Genomic DNA, 20,671 nt, shown 5'->3' with positions numbered 1-20,671 from the left:
TTATTTTTGGCCAAACCATTCAGTATGCAGGATCTTATTTCCCTGACCAGGGATTGAACCCAAGCTCCCTTGCAGTGAAAACCTGGAGTCTTAACTGCTGGGCCACCAGGGAAGTCCCACTGAGTACACATAAAGCTATGCAAAAAGAACACTCCCATGCAACACACCCAACCTGAAAACAGTATCCTTCTCTCCCTTCTTCCTATTTCTATTGATGAGGGTCCTCATGTGAAATTAAGGTGGCATCTTTCATTCTGCTTCAAATTCTACCTTTTCCACCTTCCCTAGAGATTTCACATTAAATGAGTGCTCGTCTCCTCCCCCCAACTGCTAAACATCTTGAAAAGTGTTTTCTGTACTCTTTGACTTAATCCTCACATCTCACTCAGTCTCAGCCACTACAATCTGGTACTCAGCTCTTCAGCCAGCATAATATTTACAAACTGCAGATTTGGTTTGGCTAATGCATGTTTTCTCATTGCCAGTACTTTTCCTACCCACCTCTCCACCTCTCACTCTATGCTTTCAGCCATACTGTCTTTTGAGTTCTCCACAAGAACAAAGCTCTCTGGTTTCCTCTTCCCAAGACACTCTTCTGCCTATTCTTTCAATAATTAATACATATTCTTTCCTTAAGCTTTCAATTTTTCACTGTGAAACCAACCACAATGACAAAAACTGTAGCTAATACTTATTGAGCAGCAAGTTTGGGCCAGGGACAGTGCACATTATATGCATTAACCCATTTAATCTTTACACCCACCATGTGAGCTGGGTACAGTTATACTCATTTTACAAACAAGGAAATGTTTTGCATTAAAACCCAGCCTCTTAACCACCACATTCATTGTCTATTAACAAAAAATAACTTGATGATATACTTCGTAGGTAAACTGCCTGATTTCCAACATGGAAGCCATTGTTTCATATTTGACACTTCTGTGTAACCTAAAATAACAAAAGTAGCTCTCCAAGCACAGACTCGAGGTTATAGGACTCAGGGTAGATCTAACCAGGTCTACATCCACTCGGAGCAACCAGTTGAAAGTAGAACCAAAGTTTTGAAAATTGTTTAACCAAGCCATATAATCATATGGCACGATTTAGAACCAAACACAAACAATATGAGCATTCGTATTGGTTAATTTCATCTTTGAAACAACAGTTTATCTGCTGCTTTTCTGGTCTTCTTGAAAATGACTTGGCCAAGAGACTCAAGAGACTGAATCTGAATTCTAGTTCAACTTTGATCTATGTCAATTCGTTAGGATAGAAACAATGGAAACAATGACAACGGGGCAAAAGGAAAATTTTCCTGTGGCTTTTGCTAGATATCAGTCATTAAAAATGTCTTACTTTGCCTTTCATCACTGCACAGTCTTCCTGCCTGTTGTTTTCATGACTTGGTTCTCCACGAAGCCATTTGGTAAAAGCTACAGGGGTACCATCACTCCATTCAAAGTACATTTGAATCTTGATGTCGTTTAAGCCAATCCATAACTCATCACTTGGCTCTAAACAGGAAGAAAAGCACAGAAGCAATTTACACAAAGTCTTCTTTCCAAAGATCAAAAGGTTATCAGGAAAGGAAGGCCCCTTCTTTATCAACAACTCCCTTGATATTACAACGATCATAATACACCATCCACTTGCACGTTAAATGGATCTACCTCTGTAGCCTGAGATGTCAATGACATTTTGTGTTGTCAGTTTTAGTTTGAAATGTGTAATGTATTCTTCACATTGGGAAGGTGACTGTACTCGCTTTTTCTGTGCTACTGCAGATTTAATCTCCTGGGAGTTGTTAAAATGAAACTGAAGTAGATCTATCATTGCCCTCTATTTTGTGAAATTGTTTTCTTGTTATAAATAATTTACTATACCAATCAAACTCATGGTGCTGGAAATATGTAGTTTATTTACACATAAATCTATTTGACTACTATTAAATCTTAGTGTAATGAAGGTTTTAAAATAAAAACTTTAAAAACCACTTCTATTTTACTAACACGGTTGTTATCAAGAAAATTCTAGGTGTGTCTGTTAAAGTTTAATCACTGTAATAGAAGTTAAAGTGATCCATACAGTGAGAAGATACATCAACTGAATAAATGGACTCTCTTGGCATTTAGCATTTATTAGTCTATAAATATAAACGAGTCCATCATCATTGTCACCACAAAATACCAGAAAAACCCAAACAAACAAAAGTTAAAGTAAAAAACTACCAGGGATAGATATAAAAGGGAATCATTCTGTTCTGAAAAGCATTACTGACTTTATCAGTAGTTGTAATTCGAAAAGTTCTACATAGCATGAGCATAAACGGGATAAAACTGAAGGCTTGCAATCTCACAGCTAAAATCATACACATTTCCACATTTTCAAAAATTGGAGGCACACACAATTCAACATGTCTAAGTTACCTCCCTGGAATTCCATCATGGATGCTTGATATGCTCTTTAAACAGTTAAATAAAATTATTTGTCAACAGACTGTAAAGATGTTGCATTCATAGTAGAAAATGAGAAATATGCCACATCTTATAGGAATTTCCCTAAATGGTATAGTCTCTTCCTCCTAAAAGCTGTCACTCAACTTTGCTTTTGGAGAAGTCCCTGGCTGGCCTAGTGCCAGCCCCAGCAGATGTTTCCAGCAGCATGAAGCATGAATGGCTTTGCCAGGACGATCCCTTTTCCTTTCACTTAATTTGGCAGATCATGATCTGTGAGCAGCAAATATAGGCTCCAAAATGACCTCATGTAACTCCTCAAGGTTTTTAGGTTCAAAATCAATGAAAACCTAAACTCTCAAGTCCCACAGTTATAACAGAGTGATAAGAGGGTCCAATAAACATTTTTCTTACTAAACTGTTCTCCCATCTAGCTTTTGTAGTTCATATGCACAAACTTGATCCTATAAAAATATATAAGATGTGAGCATAAAGTTGTTAGACAAAGCTGTTTGTAAATATGTTAAGTAAGCTGTCTTAGTTAATGGAGTCAAAATTTATATGTGTTAGGTTCCAACTTATCCACTAGTATTTCCATGATTAACATGAAAGATATTGTCTCAACTAGCTAAAAAAGGTTTTCCAGGCTTTTGACTCAGAAACCATTTTTTTTCAGAGGTTAAGGAGGGAATTTTTAACTAAAGTGTAGCTGGAAAGTTTGACATTTTAGGAAAAGAAACACTAATTTTAACTTTATTACTTATTTTTTATTAATATTATTTGCATGGTTTTAAAGAAATAAATCTTTATCAATCAATAAAAAGGGAAGGTTTCTCCAGTGAAAATTTACTAATTCTCTAGCTGAGTTTAAAAGCAACCTTCCTCATCCAAATTCAAAATAACTACAGCAACAAATATATAAGGTTCTCCTTTATAATAGACCATATTATATAAAGGAGAGAAAATTTGCACATTAGCCCTACAGCCTCTTAAACTGTTTTCCACTGATTCACTTGAAAAGTTTATCACCTACTATAAGCATCATGCCATCTACGTCATGATATTATTCAGATATCTTGGTTTTGATTACATTATTATTGTGTAGTCTAGGTGTTCCAGGATAGGTAAACATAGAGTAATCAAGAAATTTATGAGTTAGCAGAATGTCACCATCATTCTATTAAATTCAGTGAGGTGAGCAGAGGAGGACGGATTCCATTCAGCCAAGCACTAACAGCAGCAGTGTTGGGGATCTTTTGTATTTGTCTGAGACTAATTTTTCTCATCCATTTGTTCATTGTTTTTTTTCTTCTCCCCTACCCCCACTCCTATCAATTTTCATACAGTAAGTGTCAGGAAGCATTCCCAGCATCACCATCATCCATTTCCTCTTGTTTTGCTCTCTGGAAATGAACAGGTCCAGCTACTCAGCAATCTCACCAGTGGAAGAAGAAAATGATCATCCTTTAATCAGCAAGTACCACTGAGTGCCCATCATTATTATATCCTTCCTCACCCTCCTCCTCTTCAGGATAAGCATTACCAACTCCTTTATCCACTTTTCAATTGTTTCTGATATAGCCAATTTTTGAAAACTTTACAGTATGTTAGTTTTCTACATTTTCTACATTTTCTCTGTATCTCTTAGATTATAGTCCTAAAGGGGATATATGAACGACTTCAAAAGGTTTAGGCCACTACCTAACCACTCCAATCAAACATCTTCTTGATTTTTCTGCTCATCATTCTAGCAGCATCAGCTAGATTAATAGAGAAAGTAAACTCCAAAGAATGAGATGGATCATTTAGAGACCTTTCCTGTGAGACAAAATATCGGCCTTAAAATAGAAAACACCTCCACACACACACAAGTGAAATATTGTTCACAAATTTAAAGAGGACTGCTCTGAATCCAGGTTTTATATAGAAAAATAATATTTTTAAAGCTATGCATATGAGACAAGTGCTCAGGGCTGGTGCACTGGGATGACCCAGAGGGATGGGATGGGGAGGGAGGAGGGAGGAGGATTCAGGATGGGAAACACATGTAAATCCATGGCTGATTCATGTCAATGTATGGCAAAAACTACTACAATACTGTAAAGTAATTAGCCTCCAACTAATAAAAATAATTGGAAAAAAAATACTAAAAAAAAAAAGCTATGCATAAGCTGATACTATGTTAAAGGAAAAAATCAAATGTTCTCTCAGTGATAGAAATTTTTTAAGTTACTATGCAATTTTTATATCTTAGGTGTAATTAATATTTGTCACTAAGTTTATTGAATTGTTAATCTGAATTTATCTAGATTATAAAATTTAACATTTATGACTAAATTTTCCAGAGATGGATGGTAAGTCAGGAAGATGAGAGTCAAGCATATTACAGATGGAAGTTCTTACCATAGCCCAGCTGAGAGATAATAAAGTCAAACTCCTCGATGCTGTGGATACTTGCTAGGTCACCACCCTCCTTCCTACATGCTCTTAAGGCATCTCTTTGGATTTTCTTCTCCTCTCTGTGAATCTTGTAACAGTGACCTGCATATGGCCACCACTGACTTGGGCAGTTGGTAGGCACATCACTTTCTAGAAAAAAAGAAGAGTTTGGAAAACACTTTAAAAGAGTTTTAATTGTAACAATATTTTCTATTAATATCATTCTCTATGGTAAACAGTTTATTATTATAGGCAAATATAGCTAATAGTTATTTTTCTGTTTTTTGGCATAGGTATTCACAAAATATAGACAAGAATGTGTTTGATATTAGACTAAAAATGATATGGAAGCCATCTTTCACTACAAAATGAAGCCAAATGAGAAATCTCTTTTAATTTTCAATTATGCATACAACAAGGCCACATGAAGATACAATAGATTATCTCTTTTTGTATTTTATCATCAACAGATCTGTCCTAGCCATGTCCTGTAAATATCAGAGGCACAAAAGATTTGTGCCTCTGAAGATTTCAAGGGGACTTCCCTGGTGGTCCAGTGGTTAAGAATCTGCCTTGCAATGCAGGGGACATGGGTTTGATCCCTGGTTAGGGAACTAAGATACCACATGCCACAGGGCAACTAAGCCTGTGTGCCACAACTAGACAGTCCATGCTCTGCAACAAGAATCTTGCATGCTGCAGCTGAGACCCAATGCAGCTAAATAAATAAATCTTTCAAAAAAGATTTCAACTTACTTCTATTCTATGGACATTAGGGAGCCATTCATTTCTCAGAAGAGGGCAAAATTCGTAATGAAATCAGGAGAAAAATGTGTTGACACAGGGCACAGAATGGGTAGGAGATAGGGGAGTCACTAAGGAGCTTCTGAAACCATGGTAGTGTGAGCTGGCCACCTGTGCCTCTGAACCAATCCACTGCCACTGACTTTCTCCCAAAAGATGACATGTGACATTGCAGAAATCGCAGGGATTTCAATTCCGAAGTCTTTCAGCCAAAATCTGAATTCGCCATGAGCAAATCACATCACGTGAACCAAACTATCCATATATATAAAAAGTTGTAAATAATATTAATACTAATATTAAACTACCCATCCTTATTGTGTTCTTCTGCACTGGAAAACATTTGAGATAATATGACTATAAATTATAAACATGACAACAATGATGATTTAATCAAATCAGTAATAATGACCAATATCCTATTTGTTGCTACTAACAGTTAGGGTCAAATTTCATAACCTTGATGATTGATACATTACAAACATGTACTAAAATAGTAATGAGTGGGGGAAGGGACAGTAATGACATGTAAAGGCAGGAGACTCACTTTATTTGTCCCCATATGTCCTAAAATGACATAGGGCCTGGCACAGAATAAATGTGATGAATATTTGTCAGGAAAATAATTGAAGTTATATTTAATACACAAAGCTTATTATTACCCTTTTATGGATACTGTTTTAGAGAGCAACTGAGCAATATATCCTACTTGAAGAGGAACTATACTGTCAAATAAATGTCAATCTCTATGTTTAAGTTTGATATGAAATATTCTCAAATGTGCTGCCTTAGTAAAGTTTCAGTATAAGGTATCTTTGTTATTCATTTAATGCATTGGTCCAATATTCTCTCAAAGTCTGGGACTGTTTGCATCACCTTTGTATAAGCTCAAGATTTTGTGTACAATCATCATTCAAGTAAAGAGCAGTTCTGATATTCAAACACTGTATTATTATAATAGAAAAATGCATATGTTAATTTTAATTAGAATATAATTGCTTTACAATGTTGTGTTTATCTCTGCTATACAATAATGGGAATCAGCTATATGTATTCATATATTCCCTGCCTCTTGGGCCTCCCACTACCCTCATCCCACCCCCTAGGTCATCACAGAGCACCGAACTGAGCTCCCTGTGCTATACACAGCTTCCCATGAGCTATTTTACACATGGTGTATGTGTCAGTGCTACTGTCAGTTCACCCCACTCTCTTGTTCCCTTTCACCCCATGTCCACAAGTCTGTTCTTTACGTCTGCATCAAAAAAATGCATATTTTTAGAAAATATTCCTTCTATACAGTTTCAGTAGTTAGCAAGAAAAAGAAGTTTAGTATTTCTCTGGAGCCCTCTGGTGGGATATTTTAATTTTGCTGCCCAAGAAGCTGAAAATAATGCCAGCATATTCTAAGGGCTTCAAAAACTAAACAGATAAACTTCTAAAATATTTTAAAAAATATGAGAAAAACCAATGAAGAGGGGTTCCCTGGGACAGCCACAAAAGATGGCTTGTTTCTCTAGAGCAATGCTATCTGATTGAGACATAATAAAATCCACAAATGGAAGCCACCTGGAATTCTAAATTTGCTAGTTGCCAAGTCAAGAGAAACAGGTAGCTTTCATTTTAAATATATCTTATTTAACCCAATATATTCAAAACATTATCATATAATCAATTAAAAATAATGAGGTAGTTAACTTTTTTGGTCACGCTGTCTTGGAAGTCCAGTGCATTTTTCATACCTATAGCATAACTCTGTTGGAACTAGCTATATTTCATGTGTTCAGTGATCACATGTGGTTAGAGGCTACTGAACTGGACAGTACAGCTCCAGAGACCCAGGGATCATGGACGAACAGGGTGGCATTGCAAGGACAAATAGTACATAAGGTGGAACTCTTGACCAAGAGAGTCACCAACTGCGTGTGCTTCACAATCCTAACTCTTTATGTTTTTTCAAACTCAGGCTTATTTGAGTTTATAAATAAGACAGAATGCTTATCCAGGAAGTACAGAGAAATTTAAAAACTAACGGAAAGTGAAAGTTAACAAGTGAAGTAAGGCATGTAACCTAGCAGGACTTTATGGGCCCTTCAACAGACCCCTCTCCCGCGTCCTCAGCTGTAACTCCTCTCTGAAATACCTAGATAACAGTGTCTTCTGAGTGTTTAATAAGTTGTTTTACAGATGCTAAAACCACCACCAAATTAAAGAAATTAACTACTCGATTATCATGGGCATGTAGCCCTCAGACCTGTTAGTGCCTAAGGATTGATAATATTAACCCCTGTGACCCTGCCCTGATACCTCACCATCAACCAATCAGAGAACTGTATCCAAGCTTATCACATACCCTGCAATCCACCTCCCTTACCTGGCCTTTAAAAATGCTTTGCTGACCCGCTGTATAGCATAGGGAGATCAGCTCAGTGCTCTGTGATGATCTTGAGGGGCAGGGGGTTGACAATGGATAGGAGACTCAAGAGGGATGGGATATATGTATCAGTCAGTCAGTCAGTCAGTCAGTTCAGTCGCTCAGTCATGTCCAACTCTTTGCGACCCCCATGAATCTCAGCACGCCAGGCCTCCCTGTCCATCACTAACTCCCGGAGTTTACTCAAACTCATGTCCATCGAGTCGGTGACACCATCCAGCCATCTCATCCTCTGTCGTCCCCTTCTCCTCCCCCAATCGCTCCTAGCATCAGGATCTTTTCCAATGAGTCAACTCTTCGCATGAGGTGGCCAAAGTATTGGAGTTTCAGCTTCAGCATCAGCCCTGCCAATGAACACCCAGGACTGATCTCCTTTAGCATGGACTGGCTGGATATCCTTGTAGTCCAAAGGACTCTCAAGAGTCTTCTCCAAAACCACAGTTCAAAAGCATCAATTCTTCGGTGCTCAGCTTTCTTCACAGTCCATCTCTCACATCCATACATGACCACTGGAAAAACCATAGCCTTGACCAGATGGACCTTTGTTGGCAAAGTAATATCTCTGCTTTTTAATATGCTGTCTAGGTTGGTCATAACTTTCCTTCCAAAGAGTAAGCATCTTTTAATTTCATGGCTGCAGTCACCATCTGCAGTGATTTATGTATACATACAGCCAATTCACTTTGTTGTGCAGCAGAAACTAACACAACGTTGTAAAGTAATTATACTCCAATGTAAATAAATAAATAAAAATGCTTTGCTGAAACATATTGAGGATTTAAGTGTTTTGCACACTAGCTGCCCTGGACTCCTTGCTTGTCACTGCAATAAACACTGCACTTTCCTTCACAACTTAATGTCAGTAGATTGGCTTTACCGTGCACAGGCTAGCAGACCCAAGTTTGGTTCGGTAACAGACTTCGCAGAGATACAAGAATAATAGACTGAGTGCTTGACAATATAAACAAGTATTCTACTTAATAGGTAGGAAGCTATAACTGGAGGGTCAAGGAACAAGGTCAAGTTATAGAATTCTGCCTACTATACCAGGGATGATAAAGCCACCATTCTCCTCTTTCCCAAAGTGGCAATTCAAAATCTTCTGAAGGAGAATTATATGAGCTCTTCCAAGAGGGAGGATTATACTATTTATCATATGGAATGAAGAGAGGAGATGAAATATAAAAATTACTGAAGTCTCTCTAAGGCATGCCCACAGTTACAAGGATGAACCTGTAAAGTATAATCAAACCCAATAATGGGACCTTCATCTATATCCATTGGCAATCTCTGCCATATTTGTATCCATTAAAGTTCCAAACACACCTACACTCTGCTTCAGCAATTCCACTTCTAGGAATAATGAGACACATGAAACCACATAGGTATAAAATTATTCACTGTAGCATCGTTTATAATAATAAAAAATTGGAAGTAAACTAAAGCTCCATTAAGAGAGGACTAGTAAAAAAAAAAATATGGTCTCTTCCTGCAATGGTTATAGAAGCTATTTATGTACTAGAAGAAATAACACTCAAAATTGTTATTAAGTGAAAAAGTAGAGCAAAGTGTATCATATGCTGCTTTTTATAAAACAGACAAAAAGAATTACAAACATATTTATTTAAATAGTCATAGAGTAACTAGGTAAGGATATACACTCAGACACAGTTATTTGGAGAATAAATGCATATTTGAATAAGATGTTGCAGGAAATTATTATTATTTGTCATGTCATACCTTGGACTTTATATCCATGTCAATAATATTTTAAAGTAAATGAAATTGCTTTTAAAAGTCAAGGAGGAAAAAAAGTCAAGAATGCCACACTATCAGATTTCCCAAGCAGAGAATATACATACATACATACATACATAAGTCTCTTTGAAGTTTTAAGTGTCTCTCCAAAACAGCTGATGGTGAAAAAAAATGTAGTTAGTTTGCTTTTGCTTAGTTTGAAGAAGGAATACAGTCTGGCCTTAGTAGTTTAATTCTTCTATAAAGTTATAATAGAGAGCATAACTCCTTTTTCCCTCTGGTCTAGCCTGTATATAGAATTCAGTTACTACTTCTGGGATGTCTTACTATATTTTGGTGAACACTTCAGTTAATATGTTAAACGAACAGCACTGGCTCCCAGATAGGCCATTACATAGCAAGGACATAATAAAACATCTTTTTTAGATATTGATTTCCTACCTTGGATTCCAGTTCTGTCACATGAGCAAATTTTTTATAGCCTATGAAAACCTTTTTCCTCACTGAAAACACATAAATAATAATATCTACCACCTAGGGCAGCTGTGAAGATAAAATTTTTATTTAAAATTTTTTATTTATTAAAATTTTTTATTAATGCTTTTGCTCCTGCTGGAACACTCGAGAACACTCTGGAACCGTTAGCAACCAATACAAAGACATTTGTAGGAATATCATTAAGTTGCCTCCATAAATGATCAACCAAACCTGTCATTGCCAACAGTTAGGACTAGGCTGTCATTTGATCTCTAAACTATTTTATGTACTTCAGATCAAATAGATCACTTACCTGAGGGGATAACAAAAGGATTCAAAGTGGTGTTGCCTTTTTTACAAATATAGCCTAGTTTCTGAACACACTGTAGATTTTCCCATTTAGCATTTTTTCCAGGATTAAGTGACACACAGCTTTTTCCTGGTTCTGCTGATGGACTTCCTTTGGAGAAAAGAAAAAATAAAATTAGGATTACTATAGTATGACAAGCAGATAGCCCTTCACAACCTCATGTGCTTATCCTTGACATTTAATGGATCCCCAGTTTTTTGCTACACATTCACAAAGAAATATTTACTGCCTACAGAGCAAAAGCTATTTTGGATATCTATTTGTTTTTCCATTGTTGGATCATCCCAGTACTTAAAATGTTGATTACACAAGTTTATTTCTTTGGTTTTTTTAAGACTTTTTTTTTTTTTGATGTGGATCATCTTTAAAGTTTTAATTGAATTTGTTACAATACTGCTTCTGTTTTATATTTTGGGTTTCTTTTTTTTTTTTGGCTGCAAGGCACATGGGATCCCGACTCTGTAACCAGGGACTGAATCTGCACCCCATACACTGGAAGGCAAAATCCCGACCACTGGCCCAAGGAAGCTTCAGTAAGTTTACTTCTTTGAAATAACTTTTTCCCCTGATGAGATCAAATAATAAAGCTAAATCTTAAACCCTGAACAATTTTCACACTGGGTTATTTTATGTATGAAAGTGAAACGATGAAAGTGTTAAGTCACTCAGTCATGTCTGACTCTTTGCAACCCCATGGACTGCAGCCTGCCAGAATCCCCTGTCCATGGAATTTTTCCAGGCAAGAAGACTGGAGTGGTTTGCCATTTCCTATTCCAGGAGATCTTCCCAACCCAAGGATTGAACCCAGGTCTCCTGCACTGCAGGTATTCTTTACCATCTGAGCCACCAGGGAAGCCCCTCATTTTATATATGATAGGGGGGTAAATAACAAGAGTTTGTTGTGTGGATCACAACAAACTGTGGAAAATTCTTAAAGAGATGGGAATACCAGACCACCTGACCTTCCTCTTGAGAAACCTGTATTCAGGTCAGGAAGCAACAGTTAGAGCTGGACATGGAACAACACACTGGTTCCAAATAGGGAAACAAGTACATCAAGGCTGTATCCTGTCACCCTGCTTATTTAACTTATATGCAGTGTACATCATGAGAAATGCTGGGTTGGATGAAGCACAAGCTGGAATCAAGATTGCTTGGAGAAATATCAATAACCTCAGATATGCAGAAGACACCACTCTTATGGCAGAAAGCAAGGAAGAACTAAAGAGCCTCTTGATGAAAGTGAAAGAGGAGAGTGAAAAAGTTGGCTTAAAACTCAACATCCAAAAAAATAAACCTCAACACCCAGAAAACTAAGATCATGGCATCTGGTCCCATCACTTCATGGCAAATAGATGGGAAAACAATGGAAACAGTGACAGACTTTATTTTTTGGGCTACAAAATCACTGCAGATGGTGACTGCAGCCAGGAATTTAAAAGACGCTTGTTCCTTGGAAGAAAAGTTATGATCAACCTAGACAGCATATTAAAAAACAGAGATATTACTTTGCCAACAAAGGTCTGTCTAGTCAAAGCTATGGTTTTTCCAGTAGTCATGTATGGATGTGAGAGTTGGACTATAGAGAAAGCTGCACATTGAAGAATTGATGCTTTTGAACTGTGGTTTTGGAGAAGACTCTTGAGAGTCCCTTGGACTGCAGGGAGATCCAACCTGTCCATCCTAAAGGGAATCAGTCCTGAATATTCATTGGGAGGACTGATGCTGAAGATGAAACTCCAATACTTTGGCCACCTCATGCGAAGAACTGACTCATTTGAAAAGACCCTAATGCTGGGAAAGACTAAAGGCAGGAGGAGAAGGGGACGACAGAGGATGAGCTGGTTGGATGGCATCACCGACTAAATGGACATGAGTTTGAGTAAACTCCAGGAGTTGGTGATGGACAGGGAGGCCTGGCATGCTGCAGTCCATGGGGTCGCAAAGAGTTGGACAGAGTTGGTCGCTCAGTTGGACTGAGCGACTGAACTGACACAATATTTCAAACTAGCCATATTCTACATAGTCAATACCCTTCCAAAAACCTAAGTTAAGCTAACTGTGAGGACCAGCTTAGATACTACCTGGACATGGGGAAATTTTCTACAGTTAGAAAGAAGAGGCAGGAAAGATGGCAATAGGAGGAGAAAGAGAGAAGAACGTCACCAAAAATGCAAGTCCGTGTGCCCCGATGAACAGGGAGGACAAACAATACTAAAAAACACTGGAGTTTGGAACAGAGAATTGTTTACTGTAGGACCATGTAAGAGGATATGTGTCTCATGCCCCCAAGAACCCCAAAGTTACTGAAGTCCCCACTTAGTCCATCAGTCGTGTCCAACTCTTTGTGACCCCTTGGACTGTAGCCCACCAGGCTACTCCGTCTGTGGGATTCTCCAGGCAAGGGAACTCCGACCCAGGGATAAAACCCACATGTCTTGCATTGCAGGCAGGTTCTTTACTGTCTGAGCCATCAGGGAAGCAAATCCGTACCAAACAAATGTTATTCTCTGTCCTGATAAGAAAGGGCAAGGTCCCAAGGCACAACTTTGACTCTCCAAGGTCCTAGTCCTGGCTAAGAGGCAGAGCTCAGTTGATGGCTCCCTCAGGGCCAGGTCCCCCGACTCTGCCCAGCTGTCATCTCTGAAGGGAGCAAGGTGTCCAGCCCAGCTGGCCCTCAGGCTCCTCAGGCCACCCAAAGAGGGGAGACCAGGTCCCACAGACTGTGACCCAGGCAGACTGCTAACACCAGGAGGTCACAGAGGCGGGAATGGGGAGAGGTTCACCGCTGCCTCAAGGCCCAGGCCAAGGCTAGTGGCTGGCCTTGGTGGGGGCTCTGGAGCCCAGCAGGACACAGCCCCCAGCCCTTCTGGACCAAGGCCAAATGAGCTGAAGGGTCTCAGGGAGAAGACCCGGATCCACCTCAGACCATCACTCCAGTGTTGTCTGAATCTCCTCTCTAACTGTCTTTTCTTGATGGTTGGTTGCTTGTGGGCAGGGCCCACTACAGCACCAACCAATGACTGAGCAGGACCACTAACGGCTGCTCCTTGACAGTTGGTCGCCAGTGGGAAGGTCTGAGGCACTGACCAATGGCTGAGCAGGACCTGTTGCCTGGTTACAGACTACAGAGTAATGATGCGCAGCAATGGCTGCCGGGCCAAGGGCTGCGCTTCTCTGCATGCGCTCACAGGAAGAGCTGCTAGAAGGAGCAACGTGTGTTCAGTTGCTCCAGTCATGCCCATCTCTTTGTTACCCATGGACGGTAGCCCATCAGGCTCCTCTGTCCATGTGATTCTCCAGGCAAGAACACTGTAGTGGGTTGCCACACCCTCCTTCAGGGGATCTTCCCCACCCAGGGATCAAGCCTGCATCTCCTGTAACTCTGCATTGCAGGTGGATTCTTTAGCTAAGCCAACCACTTCTAGGGAAGCCTGAAAGTAGTAATATGCCACCCTAAATGCTGACAAAGTATTCGCAAGAGCTCAGACTCTTTCTCAAGACTTTAAATTCAAGCCTATTGAAGAATATTTTTAACAGCCAACTCTCATCCCATTGCTTACTAGAAAATTATTAAAAAACCAGGTCAAGTCAGCTTGGCTAATGCACTTGATACAAGGATCGATACCGACATTTCTCATGCTTTTCTATCACTTTAATATATAATTTTAAAACCAGGACAGGGAAGCCTGGTGTGCTGCTGTCCGGGGTCGCAGAGTCAGACACGACTGAGTGACTAAACAGAACTGAACTGAACCTCTATGTTATGACAATGAAGAAATTAGTTCAGAGTCTTCTCTGTCCTTTAAAAACCTGGAAAACTATTGAAGGCTTGATTGTCCCCTATGTTTTTTGACAACTAAACTACAAATTGTTAACAAAATTGCTCATGAATGATTATGCTAGTATGGAATATTACAAACTGTGACTGGAATTATTTTTAATCCAACTCTATTTGATTAAAAACAGGAGAAAACGGTGTTAATGTAGACTTTCAGATCATGATAACAATGACAGAAAAATGGCAAATATCTCATGGCTCAAGATAACGAGAAATTCTCCAGCCCAAAATAATTTAAATTTCTTAAATTTATAGTGTGTGTGTGGATGTAAATAAATATGCATAAAATCTTTGAATATAATATGTAGCATTATATAATATCTCATAAATATAAAATCAAATATTTGAATATAATGCCTAGAGAATCAAGGATACTTTGTTTGAGTCCTGTATTGATTTGTGCAATAATCCTTCCAGACAAGTCCTTTTCCCAGAAAGCTGGAATATCCTTATAATTTTAGTGTATTCAAATCTAGCTGACAGGTTTCTAAGCAAGGTGAGACTGCATTTGATGAGTCTCCCAATTAGGCCCTTCGTGATCTACATGTGAGCTGATGGAGATTTCCAAGGTACCAAGATAAATTAAATGTACATGAATTCAATCAGCTTAACCGCCCCCCGCCCCCTGAGTTAATCAAATGAGCTTAATCCTACCTGGTAACCAGTTCAAATACCGGAACGGACTGCCCCCACTCCACTGCCATCCACTGTTGAGATTTAGACTGTTTAGTCCGATCCAGAGTCCCGAAGTCAGAGAATTGGTTAAACCTATAGGAGAGAAGCAAAACAAAAATAAGACTGTCATTCAGAAAAGATGGTGACATCAAAATCAGAATTAAGTATTTGAATCAAAATGTATTAGAAAGAAGTCATGAAAATCATGCCTTGCAAATCTCCTCTGAGTCTCCTAACAACCTAAAAGCAAGTACAACTGTTACCTTCACTGGCAGGAAGAGAAACAAAAGTAAGAACATAGATAAGCAAGGAATGTTCTTGCTGGGAGTCTAACCCAGATATGACCAGGCCTCAGCCCCCATCATGTTGATGACTATTACAGGATCATGTGAACATGCTTCTAATTTGGAGACGACTCTTTTAGACTATCATCAAACCAAAAAATGTTTAGTACATTTTAGAGAAAAAATAAGATTGATTTTGTATAAAAGTCACCATTTCCTATCATGAGAAGTTGAATACACATTTCAATCCATCACTCTTATTACCGTGCCCTCATATTTTAGAACTTACTCTCAAAATCTTTTAATGATATTTTTAAAAATCAATTTTTTCCTCATGAAGATGTTGATTAAAATCTAAACACTACTTGCTTGTTCTCCTACAAACAACGTTTTATTTAGGTAGTTGTCCGTATGTGCTTACTTGCTTCAGTCCTGTCCGACTCTTGTGACCACATGGACTGTAGCCGGCCAGGCTCCTCTGTCCACGGGATTCTCTAGGCAAGAATACTGGAGTGAGTTGCCATGCCCTCCTCCAGGGGATCTTCCCAACCCAGGGATCGAACCCAGGTCTCCTGCATCTCCTGCATTGCAGGCAGATTCTTTACCAGTGAGCCACATTTAGGCAGTTAATAAATCCTAATTACAGTGTTTCAAAGTCTGTGCTCAGCTTGAGATAGAATAAAAAACAAAACAGAAGCAACATGGATCTCAGCTCTCCTATGTTAAACAACTCTAATCTTTTATTGCTTATAACTTAAAAAAATAGATCTGTTGTTCTCTATATATTATATTTAGTTGATTAAAAAGTTAATGAAAAAGAAAACTATCCTTCATCTTAAATAAAATACCAACCTGAAGTATCTGAAAACATAATTGGTAAACACAAATGGACCACTTTATTTTTACTGTTCCCTACAGGATATATTCCACAGTCAAATCTTTTGAATGGTGACAAAACCACTTACTGTATTCAGGGCTCTGTTTTTGCTCATTTTTAATCCTCACAGTCTCTGATTAGGTACTGCCATTTCCATTGTATGGATGAGGAATCTTACACTCAAAGAATTTAGATGTCATGTGCAGAACTGAAATTTAAACCTAGGTTCCTATGACATCTAATCCCAGACTCTATAGTTCTATGTAACCAACTAAGCTATCCAAATTCACTCAAACTTTCCCCAATTTTTCATTAGCGTATATACACACATTCATGTGACAATGCGACAAATTCAAATGAATGGAGATTATAGTGACTCCATGCCCCAAGATCGTATTTCACTTTTTTTTTTTTTTGCAATTCCATATCCCATAAAAGCACAGATCACATTCTTGGAGAACAGTGACCTGAATGCTATTCATCATTTATTCAGCTTCTAGCAGAGAAGCACTTCCAAAGGAAGAACCCACTTGAAGATACTAACTAGGGTGATATTGATTAGGTAGGTTGATGCTTAATGAACTAAACTGGATTCAGTACTGGAGTTATTTACTAAAAAAAATAAACCCTATTGTGTGATTTCTTTAAATAAAGTAATAAAAATGGGATGATATTGAATACTGGCATGTAAAAAAAGCAATGAAAGTTAATTCAGATTCACTTATCTTTATCAAGTGTTCTAGAAAAAGAAGTCTGAGTTAGCATGGCTCTTGCACATAGGTACTTTATATACAGGCTTCCTAAGTGGCTCAGTGGTAAAGCATGCATCTGTCAATGAAGGAGACTTGGGTTCGATCCCTGAGTCAGGAAGATCCCCTGGAGAAGGAAAGGCAACCCACTCCAGTATTTTTGCCAGGAAAATTCCATGGACAGAGGAGCCCAGAAGGCTGCAGTCCATGGAGTCACAGAGAGTTGGACATGACTAAGCAACTGAGCATGAGCACTTTATATACCTTGGAAATATCTAGTCCAATGCTTTCATTCTACAGATGGAGAACACTGAGGGAAGACAGGATAAGAAACTTGTGAGAGTGAGACAGAGGATCAGGACTGGCACCCAGGGATTGCGTCAATGTTTTCAGGGGGTTCAACCTGTTTAAATTAAATTTGCCTGTCAGTTTCTAAGGAAACCAACAAAAACTGCCATCTCACCTCATTCATGTAAACAAATAACTTATAAGGTGTCAGGAGGATATGCCTGTTTACTGGTATGTACCTTAGAAATGTCACTCTCGGATCAGTGTCATATTGATACTATATTTTAGGCTAATTATTCTATTAAACACTATCAAACAATGGATTTTTCATAAATTATTTTCTTATTGAAATACAGCTGACATACAATATTATGTTAATTTCAGGTGTATTACATAGCAATTTGACATTGCATAATTATGAAATGGTCACCACAATAAAGCTTAGTAACCATCTGGGCCCACACAAAGTTATTACAATAGAGTTGACCATATTCCTTATTTTATATCCCCATGACTTTGAAATATAACTGGAAGTTTGTACCTCTCAATCTCCTTTATCTATTTCACCTACTCCCCAACCAGCCTCCCTTCTGGCAACCACCCATTTGCCCTCTGCATCTATACATCTCTTCTCACTTTGCTATGCTTCATAGATTCCATATGTAAGTGACATCATGAGGTATTTATCTATGGCTGACTTATTTCATTTAGCATAATACCTTCTAGAACTAACCATGTTGTCTCAAATGGCAATTTTTCACTTCTCACGACTAATATTCCATTGTGTATGTATTTTTACCACATCTTCTTTCTCCACTTGTCTGTCAGTGGATACTTAAGTTGCATCCATGTCTTGGCTATTATAAATAATGCTGCAAAGAACACTGGAGTGTGTATGTCTTTCTGAATGAGTTTTTTGCTTTTTTATTTTCTGTAAATAATCAGAAGTAAACACAGCACAGCACACAGCAGAATTGCTGGATCATATGGCAGTTCTAGTTTGAATTTTTTGAGGGACCTCCACACTGTTCTCCATAATGGCTGCACCGATTTACATTCCCACCAACAGCGCATGACAGTTCCCTTTTTGTCCACATCTTTGCCAGCATTTGATGCCTTTTTGATAACAGCCACTGTAACAGATGTGAAGTGGTACCTCATGGTGGTTGTGATTCGCATTTCCCTGATGATTAATGATGCTGAACATCTTTTCACATGTATGTTTTCTTTGAGAAAATGTCTACAATCAAGTTGTTTCAACTTTTGTCAGGCTTTGGGGGGGTTTTTGATGTTAGGTTATATGAAGTTTTCAGACTTGTTGGATATAGTTATTCCCCTGGTATTTTTAAAAACTTTAAAGAAGTATATCTAAGTTTTCAAAACTAAAAAGTTTTAAAAGGAACTGTAGGAAGAAATAAATTAGACTTTTCCTGACATTGCTTAATTAAATTACTATGTGTAGCATAATGAGAAAAGATGATAGCTCTTTTGGAGAATTACCTGTTCCTGATATTCCTCATCTACTCTAGAAACTTCTAGGCTTGTTTTGAAAAATTAAGTTACACTTCTTAAAATAGGACCTAACCCTGAGTATGTGTCCAATAAATGTAATCTATTGCTATTATTATCATTATCATTAATATTATTCTGGGCTTCCCTCATAGCTCAGTTGGTAAAGAATCTTCTTGCAATGTAGGAGACCCGGGCTCAATTCCTGGGTTGGGAAGATCCTCTGGAGAAGGAAACAGCAACCCACTCCAGCGTTCTTGCTTGGAGAATCCCATGGACAGAGGAGCCTGGCAGGCTGCAGTCCATGGAATTGCAAAGAGTCAGACACGACTTAGCAATTAAACCACCACTCCATGCTGAATTAGAGTTGACAAAAACTGCAACTGACAAATTTCAAACTCTGTGTTAAATATGTCACTTAAACCTGATGAGTATCTTCCACAACTTTTTCTCTAACGTGTTTGTAATTTCATAAAGATTACCAAATGTTTTTAGTATTATTACACAAAGCATCAATTCCACATGCTAAACTTTTTAATGTTTAATTTTTATGTATGCATTGTCTGAAACGGTTAATACCTACTTTTGAACTTAGTTATAAGACACAGTAATGTCCAATATTACATCATATTTTTCTTTTCTAAACTGTGGTCCAATGTGTTCTCCAGCTACCACCATAGGAAACTGGCAAAAACAATCAGAGTAAACAAGCCAATTTCACTTCCTGTATCTTATTTCAGTTCTGTAAATCCTAATCGTGCACATACATAGTGATAAATCAGTTTCAAGAATTGAAGTTCAGTTGAGTGTCCCAACATTTTTTAGGGTAAAAGTAGAAGAGACGATGAAGTGATGATGGGTGATGTAAGAATTGGCTACTGGGCAGAAGCCGTTAACCCAGCAGATAATGTGAAATCAGATTGCCAGTTTACTAGAATAAATTTTCTAGAACAAGGGGCTGTTGACATCTAAATTAAGAAATCTCCTTCCTGCGTTGGGGACCACCAGATCTTTGCTTATTTTGTGAGTGAGACCTGGGCAGAGTGTAATGGAAAGATAGAGCCGAATTCCAATTCAGTTATTTTCTGAACATGCGGGATTACACAAAATTCTTAACTCATCCCTCCTTCTGTTACCTCGTCTATAAAGTGAAGACAATAATCCTTATTTACCAGGTTAGCATCAGCTTTAGAAATAAGGCTGTGTCTGACACACAAAAGCTGTTTAACAAATAATAGCTGATTTGATCTCAGTCATGAAAGAGGCTTATACCTTTTTGTCAAATGAAATTTACTCTTAAAAATTCTCATATAAAATAAATCATATTTTATTTTAAAACTATAACTATTGTATTTGTGGCTTTTAAAAAATTTTAGTGATCTACTTCCCAGAATGGAGTCAATGACCCCACTCACACCTTCATTTTCTAGAGTCTTTGCCAGTTTATGCCAATAAATTCCAAATGTCATGAATATCTTCCTTCCAGAAAAACAAAAGTCCGTATTAATTTTTAAATTCTCCATCAGACTCCTTTTGTCCCCTCATGCTTGGTATTTCTGACTTAAGGAAAAGCAGGAGGGACTTCCCTGGTGATGCAAAGTTTAAGATTCCGTGCTTCCAATGCAGGGGGCATGGGTTTGATCTCTTGTCAGGGAACTAAGATCCCACATGCTGTGTGGTATGGCTAAAAATTTTTTAAAAAAGAAAAGGCAG

At 38.1% G+C, this 20,671-nt stretch overlaps 1 protein-coding gene across 1 annotated transcript in view; it reads right to left on the bottom strand.

The window, feature by feature from the left end:
* The window catches only part of MRC1 (mannose receptor C-type 1), a 108,725-nt gene that overhangs the window by 61,521 nt on the left and 26,533 nt on the right, over positions 1-20,671 (bottom strand). The window contains exons 5-8 of the mRNA XM_043479583.1: positions 15,231-15,344; positions 10,679-10,825; positions 4,857-5,042; positions 1,357-1,514 (exon numbers count right to left, since the gene is read on the bottom strand). Coding sequence (XP_043335518.1) covers positions 1,357-1,514; positions 4,857-5,042; positions 10,679-10,825; positions 15,231-15,344 — 605 coding nt within the window. The remainder of the gene's footprint in view (positions 1-1,356; positions 1,515-4,856; positions 5,043-10,678; positions 10,826-15,230; positions 15,345-20,671) is intronic.

Source organism: Cervus canadensis, chromosome 10, assembly GCF_019320065.1.
Source record: "Cervus canadensis isolate Bull #8, Minnesota chromosome 10, ASM1932006v1, whole genome shotgun sequence".
NCBI lineage: Eukaryota > Metazoa > Chordata > Mammalia > Artiodactyla > Cervidae > Cervus > Cervus canadensis.
The sequence above is the reverse complement of the archived record's forward strand: the minus strand, read 5'-3'. Positions and strand labels throughout refer to the sequence as shown.